The 27,411-nt window shown below is 43.3% G+C and overlaps 1 protein-coding gene across 4 annotated transcripts; it reads right to left on the reverse strand.

The window, feature by feature from the left end:
- Positions 1-197: 197 nt before the first annotated feature.
- LOC133389213 (zinc finger protein 697-like) lies at positions 198-27,411 on the reverse strand. 4 transcript variants are annotated; one of them, XM_061636481.1, is made up of 5 exons: positions 27,370-27,411; positions 16,930-17,019; positions 8,555-8,661; positions 4,295-4,418; positions 198-1,835 (listed from the first exon to the last, which is right to left on the reverse strand). In XM_061636481.1, exons 4-5 carry the CDS (start codon positions 4,356-4,358, stop codon positions 994-996), a joined length of 906 nt encoding a protein of 301 aa, XP_061492465.1. In that variant the 5' UTR covers positions 4,359-4,418; positions 8,555-8,661; positions 16,930-17,019; positions 27,370-27,411; the 3' UTR covers positions 198-993. The 4 variants fall into 4 exon arrangements, with proteins under 4 accessions (XP_061492465.1, XP_061492435.1, XP_061492446.1 ...); XM_061636451.1 differs by lacking the exon at positions 27,370-27,411 and adding an exon at positions 26,887-27,086; XM_061636462.1 differs by lacking the exon at positions 27,370-27,411 and adding an exon at positions 26,887-27,086 and having other exon boundaries at positions 4,295-4,439.

Consider the following 27,411-nt stretch of genomic DNA (forward strand, 5'->3'; position numbering starts at 1 on the left):
ATTATTCCATTATTCCAGCTAACATATCTGTTACCTGCCCATGCCTCTTCACCCTAGAGTATACGGAGTACAACAAGATTGTCATTATCTGCTGAGTGCATCTGAAAAGTTTTCCAAATACCCATATGAGATTTCAGCCAGAAAACTAGGTTAAAAATGGGAGACTGGGTAATTTTTTTTAAAAAAATGAGGATTTTATTTCAAAAGACAGTAGAGTTAACGTATCCCAAACTTGCTACATTTCCTCTCTCCCCAACAGGTTCAACTGAGCTCCTAGAATAACATCTATATACATTTTTAAAACCCAATGCAATCAGGGAAGATTCTGTGTGAAAGATTAAGGGGAATTGTTCCACCTGCAGGTGAAAAATGGGAGCTATTTCCAAAAACACTATTTAGGATCAACTACACAACACGGAATGCTTTCTGGTGTCTGAACAGGGACACAAAATGTCTTTCCCCTACTGCACTTCAGTGTGTCTTGACAACCACATCCCTACAGAACCCAAGGTCCCATTCTTTGTCTGACCCTCCTTCCCCAACCCATCAGTCCACAAACTACACTCACCCACTTCCCAAAATACCTGACCTGCAACAGCCAGCCTTCCTCCCTATTGCTCAGGGAAGCTCCACACTACTGCATATGCACTAGTGCTGCACCAAGTGTTTCCTGAAGCATGCACATAAAGTGTGGACAATGTACACGTGTGCACACGTATGCGCATGTGTCAGGGAGTCAATTTGGCCAGGGGTTCCAGACATTCGCACAGGGTGTATGTCATCCATAGTTTAAGCAATGGTTTGGCAAACACTAGTGTCCACACGGCAAACATGTTTTCTATGTCAAGCATGGAGCTGCCATCGATGCTGGCCTATTAACTCCAGTTAAGGATACTTAATAGTTTTCTTAAGGTTCCTTCTTTACTCCATTGCCCCATATAACTTAAACATTCATAAGCTTTCATGGGCAAGGAAGTTGTTCTCCCCGCTTTCTTAACCTATGTGAAGTCTGTGGTGTTGTACAAGATGAGTCTTGTATCGGAAACCTTTCCCACACTCAGCGCACTTATAGGGTTTCTCTCCCATGTGGGTTTTCCGATGCCTTATGAGATGTGAACTCTGTATAAAGCCTTTTCCACATTCAACACATATATAGGGCTTTTCACCTGTGTGCGTTCTCTGGTGCTGAGTAAGCGTTGAGAAATCACTGAAACTTTTCCCACACTCACTACATTCAAAGGGTTTCTCTCCCGTGTGGGTTCTTTGGTGGTTAACAAGGTGCGAGTTCCGACTGAAGCATTTCCCACACTCTGTACAAAGGAAAGGCTTCTCTCCTGTGTGGATTCTCTTGTGTGTAAAAAGGTGAGAGCTCACTGTGAAGTTTTCCCCACATTCACTACATATGTAGGGCTTCTCCCCTGTGTGAATTCTTTGATGTTTAATGAGGTCTGAACGCCAGCTAAAGCTCTTGCTACATTCAGTACATTTATGAGGCTTTTCTCCTGCTGGAGAGATCTCAGGTTTGACATTAAGTCTTGAGTTCTTTTGGATGATCTCTGCACATTCAGTGTAACTAAAAGGTTCTACTCCCAAAGGAATCCCAGATGGAGAGATGATGTCTTGGAGGATCCCCAAGCCTCCTTCTTGATCAGGAGATTCATTGTGCTGCTGATCAGAGCGGTTGTCTTGCTCACCCTCAATGGTTTCTCCCTCACCGAGACTCTGAGAATCATCTTCTTCAACTCGCCCTGGTAAAATCTCATCTTGCTGCATGTTTTCTGGATCATCCTCTTGAGGAACCTCTTCCTCATACTCACTGGGGATCTCATGGTGTTCTAGAAGAGAGAAATATCGGATATGAGGATTTAGACAAATAATATAAATCCCAGTAACTGCCTGGTAGGTATGACATGGCACCCTGAAGTCTTTAATAATCCCATGGCCTTGTCCAGAAATACTAGAAGCCATCTCAAGAAACCTTCCGTGGCATGTACTAGCAAATCTCTTTTAAATCCATGTTTGTTTGGCAGGGAAGGTTTAGCCCCATCCTTCCCCACTTCTCACCTTCTTGGAGTGATTCCCAGCATTCCTTGCCTCTCTCCTTGGGTGTTGCTTGTGCATGCCTCACACCTATCCCCTAAAACAGCCTTTCCCAACCTTTGGGTCCCCAGATGTTGCTGGACTACAACTCCCATAAGCCTTAGCTTGTATGGCCAATGGTCAGGAATTATGGGAATTGTAGTCTGGGGACCCAAAGGTTGGGAAAGGCCGCCCTAAAAGTCCACCTTATGCTGTCAGTCATCAGGACTCTCCTGATTAGCTAGAATAAAACATGAAATCTTTCGCTATGCACTGCCACTTTTTGCCCATTCATTCTAACAGGATCTAAGAAGTGGCCATGAGTCTTTACTAAGTGTGCTTGCTACATTAGACTGTTCAGTAGACAAGTAAGATGTTTTCTTTATTGCGCATCCTTGCTGCCTTCCTCCTTTTTCTTTAATAAAAGTGAATTAATTTGGAACTTGAGTGTGACAGGATTCCTCTACCACCAGGGGGCAGAGTTCCCTTCAGGCTGCCTAGATTGTTTTGATGAGTTCCACTAGAGCAGCCTTTCCCAACCAGTGTGCCTCCAGATGCTGTTGGACCACAACTCCCATCAGCCTCAGCCAGCATTGCCAATGGTCAGGAAAGATAGGAGTTGTGGTCCAACAACATCTGGAGGCACACTGGCTGGGAAAGGCTGCACTAGAGCAGTGATTCTGCACACTGGTGCGCCCTAAGAGGTGGCTAGGTGTGCCTCAAATATTATGAAAGTGTATTTTAAAAATGAGAAGAAACCCATTTGTTTAGGGTAAGTAACAGTTTTCTATAGTTTAAGTTATTTTTATTCATAGTTTAAATATATATTAATATATTTTTAATTTTGTACGCCAAGTGTGCCAGAAAATTTTTATGTTTTACAGTGCGCCGTGAACCAAAAAAGTTTGAGAACCACTGCACTAGAGGCTTTATGTCGGGGGTGGGAAGCCTGTGATCCTCCAGATGGACTTCAGCTCCCACTATCCCTGACCACTGACTGTGCTGGCTGGGGCTGATGGAAGCTGGAGTGTAACAACATATGGAGGACCACAGGTTCGCCACCCCTGTTTTAAGTTAACAGAAGATAAGGAGGGGAAGATGGGCTGATTGCTTGACCTGTAGAGGCTGGGAGTTTAGCTGGTAGTTCCTCTATGACCAGATAAGTAACCAGCAAGCTGTAGGAACCTTGCCCCAATGTAAGCTGACGATGTAAAGAATAGTGCTGGGAGTCACAACAGGGTGACGTGCACATTGCTGGCAGTCTGCCCTGCTAGTTGTGTTACAAAGGTGAGATATCTGCCTGCCGAAAAGAAGGCATGCTGCTCCCCTTGAAGCATGTAAAGAGAACTTTCCAATCCTTCCTCAGATGAAGAGTGGTTCAGTGCAAAAAATGTTGCAACTCATTGAATATGTGGTGCAATAAAGAATTATCCTGCACTTAGCTGAATAGTTTTCCACTCTGTTTAAAGAAGATTAACTCACAGATGTTTACACTCTGCTCACTAACATCTGTCTCCTAGGAGAAAGAAAATGTTATGGGGTTCCATCAACCTTGTGGAGAAGCACTTTCCACAGAGCACCCAGAGGTCAGAAGACACATTCAGCAGACACCTGGGTCTCTACCAAACACCTGTAAAGTAGTTGGGGGGAGGCTGGAATCTGAAGCAGAGAAGGAAATGGAATGGGCTGCCCCTACTTTTCCCTTGTAACTCCCTCCCCACAACTCCTTTTCCCTCAGTTGGGATCCAGGTGTGTCTCATCACAGAAAACAACAGGGGCCAGGAAAGATGAATGGAAGGCAGTGGGAACAACAGAACGTGGTATCTTCTGCAAGTTGTTTGATTATACCATGGTTACCATCAAGGCAGGGCTGAAGGCCAAAAGTTTGCAATTTTTGGCTAGCCAAGGCAAACCTGAGAGTCACCAGCTTTCCTATTTGTCAAGCCCTCTACCTTTCTCAACAAAAGGGCCAGGCGGGGAGCCCATGCTGTTCAGTGCTGCCCCCACCATCTCATAAGGAAAGCACAATTGCACAATCAGTCATCTGAGATATAAAGATGCAGAAGAGGAGGCGGAGAAAGTGAAGACACTTTTACTGCCATTAGTGATGAAGATGAGACAAGACCCGCAAGAAAGAGTGATTCCAGCCCCACCATGCATAAAGCAAGACCAGGAGGAGGCATTTGATGGAGATCATCTACTTTTTCTCTCTCACCTATGAATTCTCTTTCTGTGGAATCTGGGAGCAGAGATGCACAGAATTCTTCTACTGGTTCCATCCACAGATGTCAGTCTCAGGAATCCGGTTCATCACAAGACAGATAGACAGACAGACAATCCTGCAACAATCTGTAAAATCACTTCCAAGCACAATAAAATAATCAACATAAGAAACCGCGCACACAGCTTTGCTGCCTCAGCACACTAACAGAAACTTTGCTGAAACAGTATCCATCTACCAGATCAGCATCCACATTCTGCAATCCCTTCTGAGCACACTGCACACCCATCCCTGATGCGTACTTCGGTCTGAAATTATTGCTGTTAGTATTTATATAGCGCCATCCATGTACATGGTGCTTTAACAAGCATTAGAGAACAGGCTCCCATCCCAAGTGGAAGCAGACACAAGGGAGGCAACAGAAGTAGTAGAGGGAAATGAAACCAGGTGTCAACAGGGCAAATAATACAAAGTAATGGAACTTTACTTCAGCTGGATGGCAGAAATGATCTGCCCAGCATTTTACTTTGGTCATCTCACCAGGAGCTCTCTGTTGAATTCTCTCACTTGCCTATCATGGCGCAACTACTTCCTTCCATGCCAGTCAACCCTTTCCCTTTGGCTAGTCCCCTAACTAGACACTGCAGTGAGAGATAGTCAACAAGGTCAAGATGGATAGCTTTTTGGTTAGAAGTACAAGCAATGGACAAACAACCCATTTTGTATTCCCTATATCATTGTTCTCCCTAAAATGACACACTCGTATGCTCTGTACAGAGGTGATATTGCCACAATGACTCCTACATTATAGACAGCAACTGAAGGCTCTAGGGCAGGGAGAAAAAACTTTTCTGGCTGGTGGGCCAGATCTGATAGGTGGGCAGAGCAACCCACCTGTCAATCACCTGCCACCATAGGGATGCTGCGCTTTGAAGCCCTGACTATCAGGACTTCCAAGTGTAGCTTGGGGCTGTTTGAAAGCCCTTCTGCCAACAGCCCCACACTGCTCTATGAACTCCTAGTTTTCAGAGGTTTAAAGAGCAGCACGGGGCTGTTTGAATGTCCCTCTTGCAAGCTGCCCAGTGCTGCTTTTTGAACTTCCAAAAACCAGAGGTTTAAAGAGCAGTGCGGGGCTGTTTGCAAAAGGGCTTTCAAACAGCCCCACACTGTGTTGGGCTGCATGTGCCTGTTCCCAGCATGCAGCCAAACTGAGCAGGATTCCAGCAGGATTTAATCCCTGCCCATCATCTGATGAGTGTGCTTTCAATCCTACTGCTTTGCTTGCTTGTGCCAGCTCCCAGCAGGGAAACTGGAAGGTGCAGCCAATGCAGAATCAACCCCCCATCAGCTGACATCACACCCCCATCAGCTGACATCATACCCCCATCAGCTGACATCACACCCCCATCAGGGTGACCTCAGCTGATTGGTAGATGGGCATAGTTTTTTAAAAATGGCCTTGCAGGCAAATTTGATTCCCTAGCAAGCCACCTCTGCTCTAGAGGCTACTATTAAAAGCCCTCTATTGAACTGAAGGCTGGCTGGCAGAGTTTCAAGAAACTGACAACATGCAGACACAGCTGTCCAGAAAGGAAGATGGGACAGTAACTAGCTGGTGAACAAGTGTCAAGCTGCTTGGAAGTACTAACATTAAAGTTACACACACCTTCTACAAAAAAAAGGGGGGAAGTTGGCAATAGTTCCATCCCCAGTTTAAGATGCAGTTAATTGCTTTAAAGCAATTAATTACTATTGGCTATATCAGAATTGTTAATTTCCTTTTGTTCCAGTGACAAAAGGGAAGGCCTGGATGAATTAATTTTCCTGGGTTGAACAAAATCTCTCCTATTATAAAGGTGTGTGACCGTTGAGTTCTAAAGCAGAAGCTTTCAACTGCTCCAACATTTGCCACTCTTTACTTTCCTGGAAGAAAACTGGACTTTCCTTTTGCATGGGGAAAACAAATAAGTTCTGCTTTGGGGATGGTGAGTAGGGAATGCAACAACATGCTTGCAAATGGGCTGCTATGTGCCTGAATCTTGGATTTTTCTGTTTGCAATTCACATTTTTCTCAAGCATCATATCTTCAGAGAGAACAAATATCCATTTATCCAATCCATTTATCCAATTTACACACAAAGACAATGGAACTTTCACCTGGTGCCTTCATGCAAAAACTGAAAAATTACTCAAGATCCTGAGTATGCCATTCCCCAAACTCCTCCCCTTTGCCACAAAGTCTGTTTAAAACAAAACACGGGAATAGGGAAAATATACGTTTTTATCCATCATTAGATTTCATAACAACAAAATCTTGGGAGTTATATTCTTGGGAGCTTATTACAAGAATCTCCTTAGAAGGACTTTCCATACTTCCCAATTAGACCTTTCTTTTAAGTGGCAGGAAAAGGCATGTGAATTTACATCCACAATTAGGCCTGACAATCATAAATTTTAAAAAAAATTAGTCCAAATACTGCCTAGCTGTTTCTACTATAAATATTGAGGCATCACACCGAAGCAACCATTTGATGTGATGTCTGAATTGGCAAGTCAAGGTTTGAAATCCACCAGAAAACCAGAAACAGAAATCACGGTTTGAAAAGAAATTGCAAACCATAGTTTGTGCTAGCTATGATTTAATTCCCTGGTTTGCACATCACAGTAAGCTAGAATAGGCAGAGACATGACCATATGAACATGCTGGCTCGTTCTGGAAAGGAGCACTTTGGCTTGGCTACAGATCATGGTTAAAAAGAAGAGACTTCTACCACAATCCTGGGTACAGGTGACATGTGAAGCCAAAACCTGGCATAGCTGCTGAGCTTTCCTGACCTAAAAAGCCTAGGGAGGAGCAAAGTGGGTGTGATCTCCTCCTCAGTAAGCCATGGTTTGGCTTAGCATGATTTGCAAATGCAGCCAGAGTAATGTCTTAACTGACAGATCATAGTTATAGCCATTGCTCTACACATACCCCTATTTTAAAAAATCAAGAGTGTTGATCAGAAGGAAACAAGAGCAGACAGGCTGCTCCAGATCACTTTTTGAAAATGTGGTTCTAAGCCCAAACCATAATTTGGGTTTGAAATAGTGGTTCATGCAAATCGTTGTTTAGTGTAATATCTCCACTGAGCCTCCCATTTGCAATATGGCATTAGTATTTCACTTAGTATATTATTACTGTCTGCCTATTAATTGATGCAAGACTTAGTGCTGCAATTTCAGATTTTTCTGAAAACCCGCCTGCAGATATTATTAGCTCAATTTTCATTTATATTTCCATAAACTAAGGAAGCATCTATCTTTTTAAGCTTATGGTGAACACTTTGATCCAGGGGTTAAATTTCTGTGTGAAATTCACATTTACATTTAAGAGTTCCTGTGGTACTTTGGCAAGTGGCTTTAGACTGGAAAAATCTAGATGAGAAGAGCTACCCTTATTCCATGATGGTGTTGCAAAAATCAGTCAATCAATCGATAAAGACTATCATCCCACTCGGAGATGAAACCTGGATAACTGAAACTCTCCGTGAATACTAAGAGAAATGTCACAAAATCAATTTAACAAATTCGGAGTCTGCTTCTTCTAGGTATAAAGATGTCGTAGTGAGCAATTTACTCCCACTATTTTTTCCTTTCTTGTTTGTTTATTTGTTGGCTTGTTTGGCTTCCTCTTTCTCACCATCTCCTGGAATCTTTTAGTCTTGTACTTAGAGTGGATCAGGGCCATGGTCACAGACAGAGCAGGGAGTGGAAGGGAGAAGGGCAGATTTGGGCTTCTCCAGTTTATTGTTCTAATTTGCTTAAAACCAAATAGACAAATTCAAACCGGTCCTTTGATAAAATTAATAAAAGGTTTAAAAGATATTATTTAATCATAGGGTGAGAATATTTTTTTGTAAAATTGTATCTTCAGTACCAACACAGTCTCTCAAAGAAGGTTGACAAGGATTATTTCCCCTCCTTGTTGCTTTTGTCTCTTTCCTTTACATTTTTACAGCTTCACAACATGGAAACGGGTTTTAACTCAAGTGTCATGAATGCTATTCATATGCAGAAGGAAAAACTTTGCCCTGCTCTTGTTCACATTAGACTCATCTTGCCACAGCCTGGCCACTTGCTGTAAGATTGCAAGGGCCTTTTCAAAGTCCCAGCCTCCAAGAGAGCTTTCGGTAATGCACACGGCAGAGCCTCCATTCATCATTGGACGGTAACAGACATACTAAATGGCAGGTTGGAATGGACCCATCTTACCAAGCAGTGCAGGAGAGCTTCAGATCTTGCAGTGTCCTCATTTATCATGCCATCCACTTTTGTCATTTGGAAATCGATTAGCTCCATGTTAGTCTTCTTCTGGACAACTAAAATAGACATGTGGAAATAAATGAGCATTAAAAAGGTGCCCTAGGAAGCGAACAGATTTCTCTCTCTCTCTCTTTCTCTGTGTGTGTGTGTGTGTGAGAGAGAGAGAGAGAGAGAGACAGACAGACAGACAGACAGACACACACACACACACAGAGAGAGAAAGAGAGAGAGAGAGAGAGAGAGAGAGAGAGAAGACTGATATCCACCCTGTGCCCTTGGAAAAGGGTCGGGAAGAAATGGAGCCAACTAAGTAAATACACAATGTTTTATTTATAGCTATCTGATGAATCAGCCAGTTGTTATTCTGTTTAACATATATCAAAATTTGCCATGCAAGGTTAAAACAAACGGTCAAATCCTTTATAGAAAGACTTTACTTGAAAAAACAGATTCTTCAGCAAAACTGTGTTGACCGTTATTTATGTCAAACCTATGCATATTTGAGAGAACCATACTATTTCCAGTATCTGAATTTTGGGGAAAAGCAAAGTGTTTGGCACGCCCTCCTGGGGAAAGCGTTACAAAAGGGGGGCAGGCACACATGCCTGCATATGTGTGCCACCACTGAGAAGGCTCTTTCCCTGGTTGCCATCTACAACCCACCAGTCAGTGAGGGAACCCCAAGAAAGAGCATCCAACAATAACCTTAAATGTACAGGCAGGCCAATATGGACACACATGACCCTTCAAACACCATGGCCCCATGTCATAAAAGGCTTTAAACGTCAACATCAGCACTTTGAATTGTGCCCGAAAAGTGGCACCAAGGTTTCATTCATTCTCTCTACATGTCTTAACAATCACACCTTTACATTTTGATTTGGAATGTCAGCTCCTCACATCTGGGGCTCTGATCATGTCCTCTCAGCTATTATGTTACTGAGTTACCTTAACTATTTTCTTATTAGTTTGGAAAAAGACAATTAATGGGGAATAAAATTATGCGGGGGGGCAGAAAGGGGATATAGGAACATTTTCCTCTCTCTCTTGTAACACTAGAACTTGGGTCAACAACTGAAATTGTTGGGTAGCACGTTCAGAAGAGACAAAATAAAGTATTCTTCACACAATGCACAAGAAACAGTTGGAATTCATTGCCACAAGATGCGGTTGATGATAACTGGATTATATGGCTTTAAAAGGGGATTAGGCAAATTCATGAAGTCATGACATCAGGAGTGGGGCAAGGTAAGGGTGGGACTTCAAAGGAACAACTGGAAGCTTAAAGTGGGCTTCTAATTGTTCCCTTGATGGAGCAAGGCTGGCTCCCAACAGCCCATCAGCTGATGGGTGGGAGGAGTGTGCCTTGCTCAAGGAGAGAGAAACAAACACTGGAGGTGGAAATTAGCCAGGTGGGAAGAGAACCCCATGCAAGGAATTTTGACAGGTGGGCAGGACAACCCAGCTGTCCAATCATGTGGCATCATAATGCCATCGTGTGACTGACAGGTTGGATGCCCCTGCTCACCAATCAAAATTGGTCCACAGGATGGGGTCAGATAAAGATCTGGCCCCCAGAACCAAAAAGGCTCCCCAACTCTGGTTTAAAAGGAAGGGCTTGAAGTATACCAATAGCTTTTTGGATAGCTTTCTGTGGAGCAATTTAAAAACAAAAGGCATGGTTCCAGCCAAAGCTAAAAGTGTGTAAGTCCCATTTACTTCAACGCAAGAAAGAAAAACAAAATGTGTAATTCTCCACTTGAAATCAACAGGAATTTATAGTGCTTACCGCTGACTTGCATGTACAAGCTCTAAACTACAGTTAAAGGCTATGGCTTAGATCCTAACTAGGCTTCCACTGGTGGGAAGTTCTGCTTACAGAATACTTCCCGCAGTGCAAGGTGGAGGCATCAATTCTGCCTTCCCCCTGCAGCCCCTGAAAATCTGTTCCAGAGAGGTTGAGGAATCCCATGGAGTACCACGAGAGGCGGTGCAGGAGGCTGCAGAGGGAAGGGGGAGCAGTCAAAGTTCCCATTCTGCCCTTTCCGTTGTCCAGATGCCCCACTAGATCTCAGTCCTATCCATGAATGGAAGGAGCCCGTCTATTTGCAGACCCCTAGTTGGAATCCAAACCAATAAAATTTAGCATGCTTGTTTTGAAACATCAGTTAAACAGTAATCTGATGGAGCAAGCAAAAGTGCACAAAAAAGGGAACCTTGAGAAATTCCATGTACAGGTTCATTGCTTTGGGAACAAAATAATTCTTGATGGGCGATCTCAGTTTTATCACACGACTGAGCCATGCAGGCTGCAGCACAGAAGGTAAAAGAAAGTGGGCCACTCCATCAGTGCAGCTGAGAGACCAGGTGTTCTCTCCTTGAACTTTTCCACCTCGGCTCATCATTAGAACAACTTATAACTAAGACCTTGAACCTGAGCTTGCTTATTTCCTTTTCATTTCCAATTCATTTTTCTTTTGTCTCGTCTTTTTAGATTGCAAGTCTAAGGGCAGAGACTGTCTTGTTTTTTGTTTCTTTCCAGTGATGTGTAAGCAACCCTAGGAGCTTTTTTGGCTGCAGGGCAGGATAAAAGATAATTCTCTAAATAAATAAATGGCAGAAACCTCTCTGTACAGGTTGCTACTGACCGATTCATTTTGCTCTGCACCTTCCTCTGTCTGAACAGTAAACGCAGCCGTTAATGGTATTCTGTTTCTTCTTTCCACATCATTAGCATTCAATAGCTGAAGTTCAACAGTGATCAGGCCAACTTGGAACATCATACTGAATGATGTATGACTGGGAAACGTGAGCACTCAGACCTTATAATACGCAAGAGATGTTAGGCAGTGAGCAATAATAATGAATCTTTTATCCAAGAGTGGGAACCAGCTATGGGCTTATACTGCTAGCCCTCAAAACTTCAAAAATTATTAATCAAACCCAGCATATGAAGAGTGGTTACAATAAAAAGGTCTTCTTTTCCTTGGCCTTCAGTTCCTACCAGGGCTGTGGAGTCGTGGAGTCGGATGCAATTTTGGGTGGAGTCAGAGTTGGAGTCAGTAGAAATGGACCGACTCCGACTTCAAAATAAATTTTGATTGACAAATTTTTTAAAATATAAATTCATAATGTCAAAGAAGCTTCCCATGAAGTCAGCTGTAGTTGAGCATTTCACCATAACTCAAGATGGAAAACATTTTGTATGACACAGGACCCAGATGAAGACAAATGCTGTGATGCCAAGATCAGCGCATATTCAGGCAGTGATAAAAATGCTCCTACGAGAGCATCCAATTTAAAAAGACATTTACAGCCCTTTCCAGGACTGTGGAGTTGGAAGCAATTTTGGATGGAGTCAGAGTCGGAGTCGGACAGTAGAAAAATAGAGGAGTCGGAGTCAGAGTCAAAGGTTTGGCGTACCGACTCCACAGCCCTGGTTCTTACATCTTTCCAGCTTAAATCTGAGCTGGGGCTGACCAAAAGATTTAGCTCTGCCCTTGGAACACATTTGTAGTGGCAGAGCTAAGCTTTGGTGCATGAGAAGCAATAGGGAAGACAGGGCCATTCCCTGACCATTGAGTAATAACAACAGCAAGACCTCAGACGTCTGGCAGCAAAGGGTAGGAATAAACGGACAAGTTCCACAGAGGAGAGGAATAAGATGTGGTGTCCCCCGAGGATCTGTCTTCACACTATTGCTTTTTAACTTGCTTGTAAATGATCTGGAATCAGGGGAGAGCAGTGAAACGGCCAACTTTGCAAACGGCATCAAATTATTCTTTATCATTTTACATAAGCAAAGCAAATCAGCCATTCAGAACAGTGACAAGCAAAGCTTGCAAATAGCTAGTGGTGCTGTTACCAGCAGACTTCAGGACAGAACTACATCCCTCCAGCTCCACTGAGTGCAAGCAAGAGGACCCGCAAACACATCCAGCAGAAGCCTTGCTTCCTCAGGAGCTGCCCGCTCAGAAGCCAGGAGCAAGGACTCACTCCTTGCTAAAGCAACCACTTTCCCTCCCACTGCTGAGCAGGACTCAGGAGCCCTATCTCGACTTTGCATGGAGCCCCCTTCCCCATTAAGGAAATTAGGAGCTTCCTGTCTCCCGGGAGGTGGGAAAAAGGTGGTCCAAGCAGTAGCAGGAAGCTAAGTGTACAGCCAGCAGGGGATTAGCTGTAGTCAGTCAGCAGCAAAAGAGAAATGGAATGGGCAGGGGTGCGCGTTTGTGCTAAAAGAGCTAATGAAGGAGATCCTTGCTTGACAGCCCACCAATTCATCCTGGTCCAAACTAGCAATCCCATTTGCCTGTTAAGATTTACAACCCACAGCCAAGGGCCCAAGAGGCAAACAGCCACCCCCCAAGGAAATGCATGGGTCTCCTATTTTACTCAAGGTTTCCTTCCTCCATTTCCCTGGCCCCTTTCCTTCTTCTTGAGTAACTGGAGCCCAAGCCTCTGCATGCCTACTCAGAGGAAATCCTAGTGAGTTCAGTTGGGCTTGAAAAATGGACTGCCTTCAAGTCGATTCTGACTTATGGCAACCCCATAAATGGGGTTTTCATGGTAAGCGGTATTCAGAGGTGGTTTGCCATTGCCTCCCTCTGAGGCTGAGAGGCAGAGACTGGCCCAAGGTCACCCAGCGAGCTTCGTGGCTGTGTGGGGATTCGAACCCTGGTCTCCCAGGTCGTAGTCCAGCACCTTAACCACTACGCCACACTGGCTCTCACTCAGTCGGGCTTACTTCCAGGTAAATACGTAGAAGGTTGCAGCCTTAACTTTGTGCTTCTCTTTTTCTGTGAATGTCTTTCACTTTTATCCTTCTCTTGCACACACACACATTTGCGTTCCGCATTTATTCCACACCCTCATTTTCCTTTTGTTCTAGTTGCATCCTGAGAACTGTGAATTCAACAGTGCTGAATTCATGGGGACTTGCACAGGACTTCAGCCTTAATTTTATGTCCATCTCACCCTCTGCCTTTTCAAAGACTGCGTCTCAGATTCCTGCTTCTAGCGCAGGGTTATTTTCATTCCCTCCCCCACTTGCAACCACACAGAGACACACTGGCATTCTTTTGTGTTCTGATTCCCAAATGCTGAAGGAAAAGCCCGCTGGACATGCTTAGGGGTAAACAATCACCAGGTCCTGCTTGACTCTCTTGGCTCTTTCCTTCCCCTGAAGAACGGGTTTCATGGTCACATCCTCCCAGCTTCCTATTATCTCTGCAATCCTCCTTTCCGCTTACGGAAGCAGGGGTTTAAAGGCAGATACTGGACACTTTTCCTCCTACTTCAGAAACTGGACACCTGCCAGATAATGGGAAGGGGACAAATGGGTCCTTTTTTCTCTCCCTTCCTCCTCCATCCCACCCAAAAAAAGAAAGAAGAAGGAAACATTTCATTCCCTTCCCACCTCCTGGTATGAGGGGAATGGGAGGGGCCAGAGGGTATCAATTCTGACAGTGCCACTGACCCTAAAATCATCTCTCCAAAGTGAATAAATGGGCAACAAAATGAATGGGTACTGCAAACCGCCCAGAGAGCTTCGGCTATGGGGCGGTATATAAATACAATAAATAAATAAACAAACAAAATGGCAAGTACAGTTCGGTATCTGCATAAAGTGATAAACGTGGGGGGGGATTTTTAACTTCCACGATGGGACTGATGGGAGTCTGAACTGGCAGAGATGGATTAGGCATAAAGAAAGTGCTTCTTCCAGTATGAGAAAAAGGGTGCCGGGTTCTTGACTTGATCCAGCAGAGCTCTCCTTGTGTCTTATGAAATCAGAAATAATAGCTCCCAGTCCAGACATATGATTCCCTAGAAGGAAGCAGCACTAGCAACTCTCTCTTCAAAAACGATGCACTGCCCTGGTGTCCACAGTCCAAGCATTCGTAGTTAAGGGAGTTTATAACTAGAGCTATTCTGAAGCTTTCAGAATCAACTTTTGTTCTGTGGGTAGGTGGAACAGGAGAAATCGCTTTCCAAAGTTTTGTCTTCTTCAGATTGTCAACAAAAGTGAAAACTTTTTGTAATATAGGAGGGCTTATTAGAAAAGGTGGGGGTAACGGCATCTTCCTTTAACTCCAAAATCTGAGAAATTTCCTGACTGCTTGAAGCAGCCGGGAACAACTGCAACCAGCTCTCTTCCCACGGTGCCACTCAGGACCAATGCTATGCCATTATATAGTATCATCCCAGATGCACTGTTGGGGGAAATCTGGAGGGCCACCATCTTTTTTTCCTCACAATGCACATGTAATAACAATTATGTCCTGACTTAGTAGCCTTCCAGAGGCACTGTGCAGGAACATAGCAGCCTGCCAGGACGCTGATTTGTAGCTCCATTGCAGAAAGAAAGAATATGCACGTAAAAACTGCTCCACCATCTTGACCACATGTCAAGGTAAGTCCCCTCCAAAGGCTGAACATTTTAAGAATTTCTTCTGCTCCCGAGAACTTTGCCAAAGATGCTGCCCCATTTGTGTAGCCTGTGAATGGGATTATGAAACTGGGGTGTCATTTTTGGCACAGCTTGAGGAAACGTGCACATAAAACACGACTTGCGGCAGTTTGTTCTCCCGTGGGGAGAGTCCAGCTTCTCATCTCACTAACAAGGCACGTGACTTGAAGTACTGAAGAGCAGTTCAAATGGTGAGTCAGTACTGCCCTTCTCCCTGTTTTAGGAAAATCATCAACCCTTAGAGAGAGAGAAAAATCCGCTGCAGTATGTATAGATATTCCATTTAATGTACATTTATCCAGCCAAATCAATCAGCTGAAGAACTATGACTTCAATGAGGTGGAGCTGGGCTCATGATATTTACACTTCTAGCCAGTCAGCACTGTGCACAGCAGGCTTCAACTACAAAACAAAAAAATGGTTTCTCCTGCACTCAGTCCTGCAGAGACGTTTGTACTTTTCATAAAAATGTGGTAATTGCATTTCCAGAGCTCCACTACTGTGGATTAGCACGCGCCCAAAGATAAATATAAACTTTACCTTGAATTATAGGCATAGGCTGTCCCCTTTTAACAAAGACTTTGTCATACAGCCCGAATCAAACAACATACTACCAATTAATCTCCCAATACCTTTGTATTTAATTCAAAGAAAAACCACAGGGGCTCTGCTTTTATTATGGAAATAGTGCTAAAAAAGGGATGTATTCTTTGAAAACCATTTTGCATTGTGCTATTTCCGTGGTGCAGAGAGGTAAGCGGCGGTAACGCAGCCGAAGCTCTGCTCATGGCCGGAGTTCGATTCCAACAGAAGGAGGAAGTTGAATCTCTGGTAAAAGGGGTCGAGGTCCACTCAGCCTTCCATCCATCCATGGTCGGTAAAATGAGTACCCGGCATACGCTGGGGGGTAAAGAAAGGCCGGGGAAGGAACTGGCAATCCCACCCCATATATACGGTCTGTCTAGTAAACGTCGCAAGACATAACCCTAAGAGTCGGAAACGACTCACACTATAAGTGCGGGGACACCTTTACCTTTTTTATTTCCCCAGTATAAATGTCTCACTCAAGATATTTCTCAGCTGAGAAAAACCCAGCCCCAATCAAACCAGCAGCCCCCCATAGCTTCTTTAAAAAAATAACAGAAACATCAAGAGATCTCCTCCCACCACTGCTCTCAAATAGTCTACCTTATGCCTGAGAATCAGGCTGCAGTCACGCTAACTGCTTCAAAAGCAGCCAGACCGTTTTCTCTGGATTCAGTTTAAAACACATTTGCCCATGGCTGGACACATCCCCCTTCCCCGCTGCTGTTCTCAGACCTTTTAGGACCGCCCACAGCAAAGCATTGGACCAATGACCGTCTCTGCCCAACTTACAGCAAACCATTTTCATTGGATACATCATGGAGTGACAACGGGTTGATCTACCAAACAGTTTTGATTTCAGCTTCAAGCTGATTTAATGGAGAAATGCTGCATTTCCCCAGGTTTTGGAGTAAAAGGGGGCAGAGTTTGACTAGTATAGTACATCTCTCGCTTCAGAAAACAGAACAGGAGACACACTGAAGCCAGCACAACTGCAAGTGTGAGTCGCTACTATCAGTGTGGAATAATGGATAGAGTATTCAATAGGATTTGCTTCTGAGCAGACCTGGTTAGGATTGCCCTATTAGACTGAAGACGCCAGTGATTAAATCCACACTCTGAATCAATAATTTTCTCTTAGTGTAGCCCACCTCAAGCTGTGTGGGTAAAGTGAGGTCACTTGTATATATTATATACTGCTTTGTGTTCCTTGGAAGAGGGGCAGGATAAATATGTAATTTAACATGAGTTAATTTATAGGTTTACTTACTTTTGCTCTTGCAAGAATGTATAGGTTTTCCCTCAGGATGACATGTTGTTGGGCATTCTCTGTACTCCAGGATTACTGAACCAGGCCACACTGCATATGAAGAGATGACGAAAATAATGATAATTTGATAATATGATGTTATGATGCTTTGACGTGTTTTTAGCATTTCTGTTTGCCGCCCTGGGCTCCTGCTGGGAGAAAGGGCGGGATATAAATCAAATCATAAATAATAAAATAAATAATGTACTAATGTCCATCAAAAATTCACAGCAGGGTGGAGGGGCATGAGAAAAGAAAAAAGGGAACCTTTCCTTCTTTCTCTTTCTATGGTATCCACACTGCATTTTCTCCTTCTCTCATCATGCCTGGAACTGAGAAGTGCCTTCCAGAGAGTGGCTTGGTTAGGAAGGAAGGAATAGCGATCAGTCATCCTGTTTCCCAGTATTACTGCTTTGTCACTCCAAGATCCCATCTTCTCTGTACATCTAAAGCAGTATCATGCCACTTTAAACAGCTATGGCTCCCCCTGAACAATCCTGGGAACTGTAGTTTGTTAAGAGTGCTGAGAGTTGTTAGGAGAGACCCTAACTATCTCCAGAGTGATTTAACAATCAATCCGGAGAAGAGAAAAAATGGCGGCCGTGCTTTCAGTGCCTCAAAGCCAGCTCCTGTAAGAAGAAATTTTTATTGCCTTTCTTGCTATTTAGTTTTATCTGAATGGCTTCATTTCATGAGATACAGCCAGCTCTTCAGATCGTTATAGTTCCCTGACATCATTATATAATCGTTGCAGCTAGATAAGCCTGATTTATAATCCTCCCTGTTTTCTCTGTGCTGAGGGCCGCTGCTTACAAACTTTTCCTCTATAAGTAAATAGCTGTGCTGGTATTATTCTCTCGTCTCTCGAAAGTTGAAATGAAGATTTGATTTATTTCAAAAGATTTAGGAAATTTCAACTGTTCTCACTGTGCGTAGTCCTTAATTGCAAGTCAAATTTGTTTGTTTTGTTGGGAGAATTGATCTTCCGAAATGGTCCTGACAAGGCAAAGATGTAGGGAGTTGGTTGAAAGCAATCAGCCGCATTCCCCGCCTCCACCTCTTTGTGCCTCTCAAACAAAAATCACCTCCTTTTTTTTACATGAGCCTGTTCCTGTTATGCAGGACCCAAGAAGTCTTCGGTCTGTTTCTCCTATTACGACGACACCACTTATTATGGATTGGTCACTAAGTTATATAAATGAACCAATTTCCAGGAGAGATGACTCCTATTCTACCCCACTCAGTGTGGAGTTGGCAGCAGCTAACACATCTTTCAGAGGAATTTCATCAAGTTGCCTCCAATCCTCACAACCTTTACAACCTGATCTTCAATTATCTACTTCAACTCCTACTACGTTTTCTAATAAGAGTACGATGACTGACGATCTCTTAATATCGACACCGACCGTTTCCTCTTTAGGTCCATTATTACTGGTCCTTGAGGAACTTAATCTCATGAAGACTTATTTTGCGGAATCTAATGCTCTTTTAAAGACATTGACATTTGCAGCAAACAACTTGATGACAAATTCTTCCCAGTCGGCATCTATTGACTCAGCCAAACTTATTAAGGAGGATCACGCAAAGTGCGTTGATCCACTTAATCTACCCTCCCATTCCAACAAATCCAAGAAACGTAAAAAAGCAGTGAAGAAATTTAAGAAGCCCAAGAATGTGAAAAACTACAAGAATCCTTCTTATAAAAAAATTAAATTTTACCCCATTATTTGAAATTCTGAAACTTTTAGACTCTAAATCGTTGCAATCAACTACCACGTCTGTTTGTTTGAAGCCAAGTTCACCCAACGTTGAAGATCGTTCAGATTGCCCGGGAAAAGACACTTCCATTATTTCTCTTTATAAACTACAACATCAGCCTCCAGGTGTTCCAGCGGAGACTACACAGTTTACGAGAAATAAGTCTTCTGTTCTGCCTTCTATGAATCTTCCATCACGTAAGGTACTGGAAACTGATTTGTCACAGTCCCACATGAATTTAGTCATTTAGCAAAACAAAGTGGTTCTCCTCAATTTTCCAAACTTTCTGAGGAAACGTGGCCACTACCCGAACAAATTTAAATTGTGCGAATACTTAATCTCCCGTGTACCGCTACAATTAGCTCCTGTAGATATAAGTAAAATTTTATTTCTGTACAGTAATCAATGCATGACTAAGGTAATAATAACCTTTATAAATAATGTGATAGCTAAGAAGTTTTATTCTTTAAAATCCTACTTGGCGGATCATGGATTATTTATTACTCATTGTTTTAAGAATGTAACCCCTCCCTTCCCCTTGGGGATTAGATCTCTTCATTCTAGTCTTCCTGGGTGTAAATCTACAAACCTCCCCACTCCTCCAATAGCTCCGATCAATTTGGTTGATACGGACCTACTCTGCCCTTCCACTGATATACAAAATGAATCGAGGGAGTCGGAAGACCTCCAACTTATTGAGATTTTCCCTGATCTCCCTGTAGCTGAACAAACAAACATAATCAACAGACTTGAACGTCTGAAGGCAGATTTGTACCATCAACAAAAACTTTCTTCTGTTGGCCATTCTTGTCCTCAAGTGAATCCTAGTGCAGTTCCACCCTGTTTATCAGAAGGAGCCTCAATCCCGTCATCCCCGACCTGGATGGAAAGACGCTGCCTGGCCCCGCATGAGATCGGATCAACTACTCATTCGTCTCATTTTTCCCAGCTCTCTCCTCGGGGACATAAATTGCCCATCACAAACGTTAGTGTGCTAAGATCCGATATAGACCAAATTCAATTATTAGACGATTCAATTAATTGAAAACCATTGCTTCAATCTGAAGGCATTTTAGCCCATTCAGTTTCATCTAATCCCCAGGCCCCTTCCTCCCTGGTAGAGTCCAATTATTTGTTTTGGAACATAGCCGGTTGGAACAATAAAGCTTTTGACCCCGAGTTCTTAACCTTTCTCCGGCACTATGACATCTTAGGCCTGCAAGAGACATGGCTAACTGAAGATCACCACCTACACATCGATGGGTTTAAAAGCTGGACTAAACCAGCTAGACGTTTGGCTCAGAAAGGTTGCGCTAGTGGTGGACTAGCGCTTCTAATTTCTACTGAACTCAATGCCCTAGTATCTGAGGTGTCATGTGTGACCCCCGAAAATTGCCAAGCCTTAACTATTTCTCCTAAAACTTTCCCCCCTCTGACGCACCATTCAGAACACCCTTTTATATGTATTAATGTTTATTTTCCCCCTTATGACCAGAGGCGCCGCTCCTTATTATGGCAAGAGTTTTCTGAATTTATAGAACAAATTCAACAATATTATCCCACACATAATTTAATCACTGGTGGTGATTTTAATGCCAGATTAGGATCTAGTTTTTCCAAATTTTTTGACCCTCCTACTTTATGTCCTGGCAAACTGGTACTACTACCGCGCACATCGTACGATAAGGTGCTAAATAATAATGGGCATGCTTTATACAGGTTGTTGCTAAGTGCTCACCTCATCTGTCTAAATGGTTCCAAATTTGATTCATCTAAGGGGTTTTATACCTTCATAACTAAAAGAGGGGCCAGTGTGGTAGACTACATTTTAGTATCTCCCCACTTGCTGGACTGTGTAAAGGGTTTTGCCACTGAGGATAGATCTGATAGCGATCATCTCCCCCTTTCTTTGAAACTAGCTGTCTCAATTGGTCACCTGTCCCCCTTGCCGTCTTTTCCGGATATTGAAATACATCAGGGCCCGAAACGCCACAGATGGTGCCCTATATTACTCGATGAGGTCAAATCAATATTAATGTCTCCTAAGTTATTGAACCTTCGCCTAAATGCATCCTCTCCATCAATGGATGTCATTGAGACATTCGAACTAATTTTAAACCACCTTTATTCGGCCGTCACTTCATCTAAGAGTTTCCCAGTCAACGTACGCTCTGGTGGCAAGCCATGGTTTGATAAGATCTCTTCCTGGCAAAGAAAAAGCAAATCGGTTTTCAAACTTGCTTTCTTCGTTATCATTATTTGGAAACGGCCCTAGCCAAACTTTTAAATCTAAAAAAAGATTATAATAATCTTTTAAAATCTAAAAAATTACTTCATACCACCCATCTTTGGCAATTATTAGGTGTGGCCGCCCATCAGGGCAATCAGGGGGAATTTTGGAGGCTGGTTCATGGTACTTTATTTGATAAACCGTTTATAGCTATTCCCCCTATCCTCCCACAAACGTAGATTTCCCATTTCCAAGTCGCGTTTGGCAATCTATCTCCACTAGGTCAAGATTTTCCTACTATTCCCAGAAATTGCCCCTCATGGCCCCCGGTTTCGGAAGCAGAAATTGATACTTTAATCTCTGCTCTCCGCTCAGGGAAAGCCACGGGACAAGACATGATCCCTCCTGATTTGTACCAAGCTTTTCCATCCTGGTGGTGCCCTATTTTAGCGGCTTTATTTTCAAAGATCAATGAATCAGGATGTATCCCTCATGGCTGGAAAACAAGCGTAGTGGTCCCTATATTCAAAAAAGGTGATCCCGCACGCCCGTCCAATTATAGACCCATTAGCCTGTTGGATGTAGCAGCAAAGCTTTATGGGAGATACCTCTTAAGGAAACTTCTTGACTGGGATAAGGAACATTCTATTATATCGGATGTTCAGGCAGGTTTTAGGGATGGGGCTTCCACAATTGACCAATTGTTTATTTTACACCATTTCATTATGAAAGTCAAAAAGAAGTCCTTACCATCCCTCTTCCTAGCGTTTATTGATTTTGTGGCAGCTTTCGATTCAATCGATCGCCCCCTCCTTTGGAGGAAACTAGAAAAGGCTGGAATTGACAAAAGACTGTTATGGCTCCTCCAAATCCTTCATCATGATACTGTTATAAGAATTCGCCTTGGTTTCAATGGGGTTTTATCTCAAAAAATCCCAATGAGAAAAGGCGTTAAACAGGGTTGCCTACTGGCCCCCTTTTTATTTAATTTCTTTATTAATGACATTGTCCTGACTATGGCGTCACCCACTTTTTTTCCACCCTCGATTAAAGATAGAAAGATTCCGGTTTTATTATATGCGGATGACTTGCTTTTGCTGTCACAGAATAGGATTGGTCTTAAAAGAATGCTTTTCCATCTACAAGAATATTGTGATCTGCAACTTCTCCAAATCAATTATTTAAAATCTAAAATAATGATATGTGGAAAAAAATAGCAAAGCCAAATTGTCTTGGCTTTTGAACGGCCACAACATCGAACAGGTCCACACCTTTAAATACCTGGGAATATATATTAACAACAAACTGTCCTGGTCCCATCATTTGGATCACATTAAACTTCAAGCATCCAGAGCCCTGGGCCTATTGAAGAAATTCTTCTTCTCTAAAGGTGGCCAATTATTGAAACCCATGTCCCAACTCTATATATCAAAAATACTCCCGTCAATTCTGTACGGAAGTGAGATTTGGGGTCCCTCTTTGCGTTTAGTGCTTGAGCCAATCCAAAACTCTTTTTTCAAGCAAATCTTAGGTTTACCCATAGGCACTCCGGCGGCCTTTTTGAGATCAGAACTCAATTCACCCTCTTTAATGGCTAGGATCGATTTAGCATATCTACGTTTCTGGAATAAACTCTCTGTTAACGATCCTCCTCCTTTGTCCAAATTATGCTGGGTAGACCAGATGGAAAATGGGGGCTGGGCGCAAAAATTTTTCGCCCTAGGTCTCCAGTATCTTTTAACCCCTGCCACGATTGCAAATTCTAATCCGAAATCATTGCGGAATCTGATCTATGAACAGGAGGCCAAGCAAGATAGTTTAAAGATTACAACTTCTCATTTCTCATATTGGTATCCTCATATTAAATCAAATAATGCATGGCCCAATTATTTGGATATTTTGACTAGGGCACCCCTCCGAAGAGCCTATACCGAATTGCGTTTTCAAACGATGCCCACAGCGACCCTACGAGGTAGATATTTGGGCACCCCTTATACTGAAAGATTATGTATAGCAGGGTGTTTGGTGCCGGATGATGTGTTACATTACATGCTGGACTGCCCAATGTTTTCTACTCCAAGAGCAAAATTTTTAATTCCGCTATTTCAGACATATAATGCTCTAAACAGTTTCCAGCTAGTGGTTTTTTTATTATCAGCTGTAGACCCAAATGTAATAATTTCTACTGCTAACTTTGCCCTCGCAGCGAAGAAGCTTAGAGTCAGTTATGTTAAGAATAATTGTCATAAATAAATATTTAAGTTTGTTGTATTTTAACTAATTATTTTAATTTTGTATCATGTACATATGTTAATATTTCTTTTGTAACAGCCTTTGGCTATATACAAATAAATGAAATGGAATGGAACAATCAATCCTCTTTCCAGTGAACTCTGGAAATTGTAGCTCTATGGGGGGGAAATAGGGGGTCTCCTAACCAGGGCTAGCACCAGGCATACCAGGGCCCTTGGGAATCAGCTTGCCCTGGGCCCCGGCACACGCACACCCCACCTACCTGTCTCTCCTGTCTTTTGCGGCTATGCGCACTGGGCTGCCATTAACCAAGATGGCAGCTGAGGTTTCCCTAAGGGGCTGAAGCCTCCGCCGCCATCTTGGTTGATGGCACACATGCGTGCTACGCACATGCATCCCTGCCATCAACTAAGATGGCAGCAGGGGCATCAGCCCCTTAGGGAAACCTCAGCCGCCATGTTGGTTAATGGCAGTCCTGCACATGCAGCCCACGCAGTCACAAAAGAGAGGAGAGACAGGTAGGTGGAGCCAGAGAACGGGCAGGCAGCTGGGAAGCTCTCTCCCTGTGATCCGTGGCAGTACTCTGTTGTGGATCGTGAAGGGGAGCGCTACTTCTCCCCCACCCTATCAAAGGGCCTGACCTGGCCGCACTTTAGCACCAGCCTGCTCCTAACAACTTTCAGTACTCTTAAACTACAGTTCCCAGGATTCTTTGGGAGAAGGCATGACTGTTTAAAATAGTATGATACTACTGTAAATGTATAATGCAGATGGACTCAATTGTTGCTTGTTTTGGCAACTTTTGCTACTGATTTTCTGAAATATGATTGAACAAGAATATGATAATAAAGAAGACAATCAATCACAATTTACCTAAATAGTCAAATCACCAACAGAACCTTCAAGGGACTACACCATGATTTTAAACACATATTTAAGTTAGTGTATCTTACTTTTTATGGAACTTTACACAAGAGTGTTATTCCAGTGACTTTACCTTGATCTTTCAAACGTAATGTGAGAAATTGCTCCAAGCCTCAGTACTGGAGAGCCAAAAGCTTTTAAGTCACAACATTGTGAAATAGCTTCATGTGTCATAGTTCCCTGAATAGTTCAGATCAGAGACCTCACACGTCTGGCAGACACAATTGCTGAGGCCTAAACCCTTGTGTAAGATCAATACATTGAACAAAAATATGGGTTAATGTGGATGTCTTCCACTGGGAGGCTGCAAAAATTACTTTGATATGAAAAGACTGTATGGATTCACCTGCTGAAGTTCATAGGTAAAGCAATTAATTTCTTCAGCTAGGGGGAAAATGGAAATGGACTGCCTTCAAGTCAATCCTGACTTATGGCGACCCTATGAATAGGGTTTTCATGGTAAGCGGTATTCAGATGGGGTTTACCATTGCCTTCCTCTGAGACTGAGAGGCAGTGACTGGCCCAAGATCACCCAGTGAGCTTCATGGCTGTATGTGGATTTGACCTAAGTTAAAATTCCCACTCTTCCATCATAGGTAACCATGGGGTTAACCTATCTCACAATGTTCTTGTGAAAATAAAATGGAGAGGGGGGAACTATATATGGTGTCTTGAGCTCTTTGGAGGAAAGGTGGGTAAAAACATTATAAAATCCTCAAAAGTGTCCAGCTCAAACCTGCATCAGTACACTAATTCCATGTTCAAATTAAAAGCTGAATTCCTCTGCCCACAACAAACCTTTATAATTTTCCCAGGTTTTTGTTTTGGTTATCATAAATGAATCAACTGGTGTATTATAACTCTAGGTGTTTTTAAAATCCCTATTCCAGAGCAAAAGGAAGAGGTTCAGAGACGTGTTTGACTTACCTAACAATGCACACTCAAAATCTTAACCTTGTGCCAACACACTAATAAATCTAAAATAATTGTTATCTCCTGCTCTGGTATTCCTAGTCAACAAAGCTGCATAATCAGCACTGTTGGTATTCTGAGTGTGGTATGCAGTCTGTATTTGTGATTTGCGCTCCAATTTTTGGTTTTGTTATACAAAATCTCATTCAAGGAAGTGCAAGTTTTTGTAGGATTAAATGGAGTTGAAATCTCACTCTGCTCTATTCTTTCATCATTACTGCTTTGCTTTTAAAGGTATGTGTGAGACAGACAGATAGAACTGTATACTCATTTGCCTGGACATTTTACTAATTTAATCTGCCAGCAGAAAGAAAACAAATGTGACTACTAAATTTTCAATCCCATAAATTCACCTCCCTCCTCCCCCAAAATACATGTAAAATTAGCCTGAATCAAGAGAACAGGTTTTTATTCCACTACAGGTGTTAATTAAGACTGCAATCGTAACCTCGTTTATTTGGGAGTAAATCCCATTGAATTCAGAAGGGCTTACTTCTGAGTATACATGGTTAGGATTGTGCTGTAATTTACGAATGCCAGGATATCTGGTTTGTGAATGATCACTGTGTTTACTTTTACATACATTTAAGCTTTAATATAATTGTCAGAGTCTTGTGTTATTTTCTACCCCCCTTTTTCTCTCTTTTTACAAGTTTTTTCTTCTCTATCTGCCAAGTTAGGTTAACACTTCATGGATCTAATGACAGCGACTCTAGTCCATGAAGGCTTATGCCATACTAAATGTGTCCATGTCAAAGGTCCCATGAGACTCTTTGTTGTATATAAAACATGTTGGGCTCCTTTGGAAGGAAGGGTGCGGTATCAGTTTAATAAATAAATATGCAAAAACACTGGCACAGTTGTGCTTCAGCATTAAGAAAATCATAATCATCCCTCTTCCGTTTGTTGGAAGAGTCCACATACTGTACAAGTACCCACAAAGCAATTAACTTTAGTGCGCTGTGGGCAAAAAGTTACCAGATATCGTGGCTTGCTGGACAAAATAATCAGAAGCTGCTGCGTGCATAACTGCTCCGAAGCTGCTGCATGCAGTTTGGAGGGGGCGTTGGCAGCCTGGTCTCCTGAGATTTTGACTTTAGACTCAAGGGATGGAGTATATATACCTGTGAAGGAATTATACCTGGAGGATCAGGGTCAGAGAAGTGAGCCAGGGTGGAGCTTGATGCAAATAGGTGGGGAGGAGTGAGTGAATTAACAGCAAAAGCGCTCATCAAGCCATGTAACAAGCAGCCTGCAACCACCGTGCTGTCCCCTCACTCCGACACTTTACACCTTCTCCAAGAGACTAAAATGCGCCCACTTCCAAGTGAAACCCAAAATCTGTCAACCCCCGGGGTGGGGAGCACTTAAATGACGATGGCGTTTGGAACTGTGGGGTCTCCCACCACCGCGACCCTAGCTAAGAATGGAAGTGAATGGATCCCGGGGTTGGGAACGGAGGAAACTGCCGCTGCTCCAAGCCTTTTTCTTTGTCGGGGAAGCGGCGAGAGAGAGAGGGCGGCCTGACTGCAAAGAGGCGAGGAGGGCCTCCTCGTACCAATATATAAATCATATGTCTGCACGCGCGAGGGAAGCCGCGGCCACCAGTTTCGCCAGTCCTCGGGCATCTCCAGCCCTCCCTGCCACGGGGGCCCGATCGCGATGGAGAATGCGCCGCTCGGCGTCGGGCTACAACGGCATTTCTGTACACTCCAGCGCGCCCGAAGCGGCCAAGAGCGGTTGCCGGACTCCTCGCAGCCCGGCGACCGGTGCCTTCCTACCTCTTTCTCCTCGGCTCTGCCCCGCCGCAGCAGGCCCGGAGGAGAGACAAAGGCCGCGTCGACCGAGCGGAGTCGTTCTCGGTGCCTTGGCGTCGCGTCCCGCCCCTCCTTCGCCCTCCTGGCCTAGCCCGGAGGAAAACGGTCCCCCTCCTAGGTAACCCGAGGAGCTGCTCATCCGAGGAGACTTCCTCCTCCGCTCCCGTCGACGGCCCCCAACTCCCAGCATCTCTTTTTCTACATTTATGCTTTATTAACACGCCCATGTCACCCGCTTCGAAGTTGTTTCGAAAGTTTGATGAAGATGACACGAAATCTATCGATCTGTGGTTTTTATGGTGTAACCCAGTGGTTCTCAATCTTTTTTGGTTCGCGGCGCACTGTAAAACATAAAAATTTTCTGCCGTACTTTGTGTACAAAATTAAAAATATATTAATATATTTTAAACTATGAATAGAAATAAACTATAGAAAACTATTACTTACCCTATACAAATGGGTTTCTTCTCATTTTTAAAATATACTTTC

The sequence above is a fragment of the Rhineura floridana genome, chromosome 1 (assembly GCF_030035675.1).
Source record: "Rhineura floridana isolate rRhiFlo1 chromosome 1, rRhiFlo1.hap2, whole genome shotgun sequence".
Classification (NCBI taxonomy): Eukaryota; Metazoa; Chordata; class Lepidosauria; order Squamata; family Rhineuridae; genus Rhineura; species Rhineura floridana.

Excerpts from the sequence above, each read along its gene's own strand:
- LOC133389213 (XM_061636481.1), bottom strand. The coding sequence starts at position 4,358 with ATGGAACCAGTAGAAGAATTCTGTGCATCTCTGCTCCCAGATTCCACA. Across the intron at positions 1,836-4,294 it reads CACAGAAAGAGAATTCATAG|AACACCATGAGATCCCCAGT; the intron begins GTGAGAGAGAAA and ends TCTCTCTTCTAG.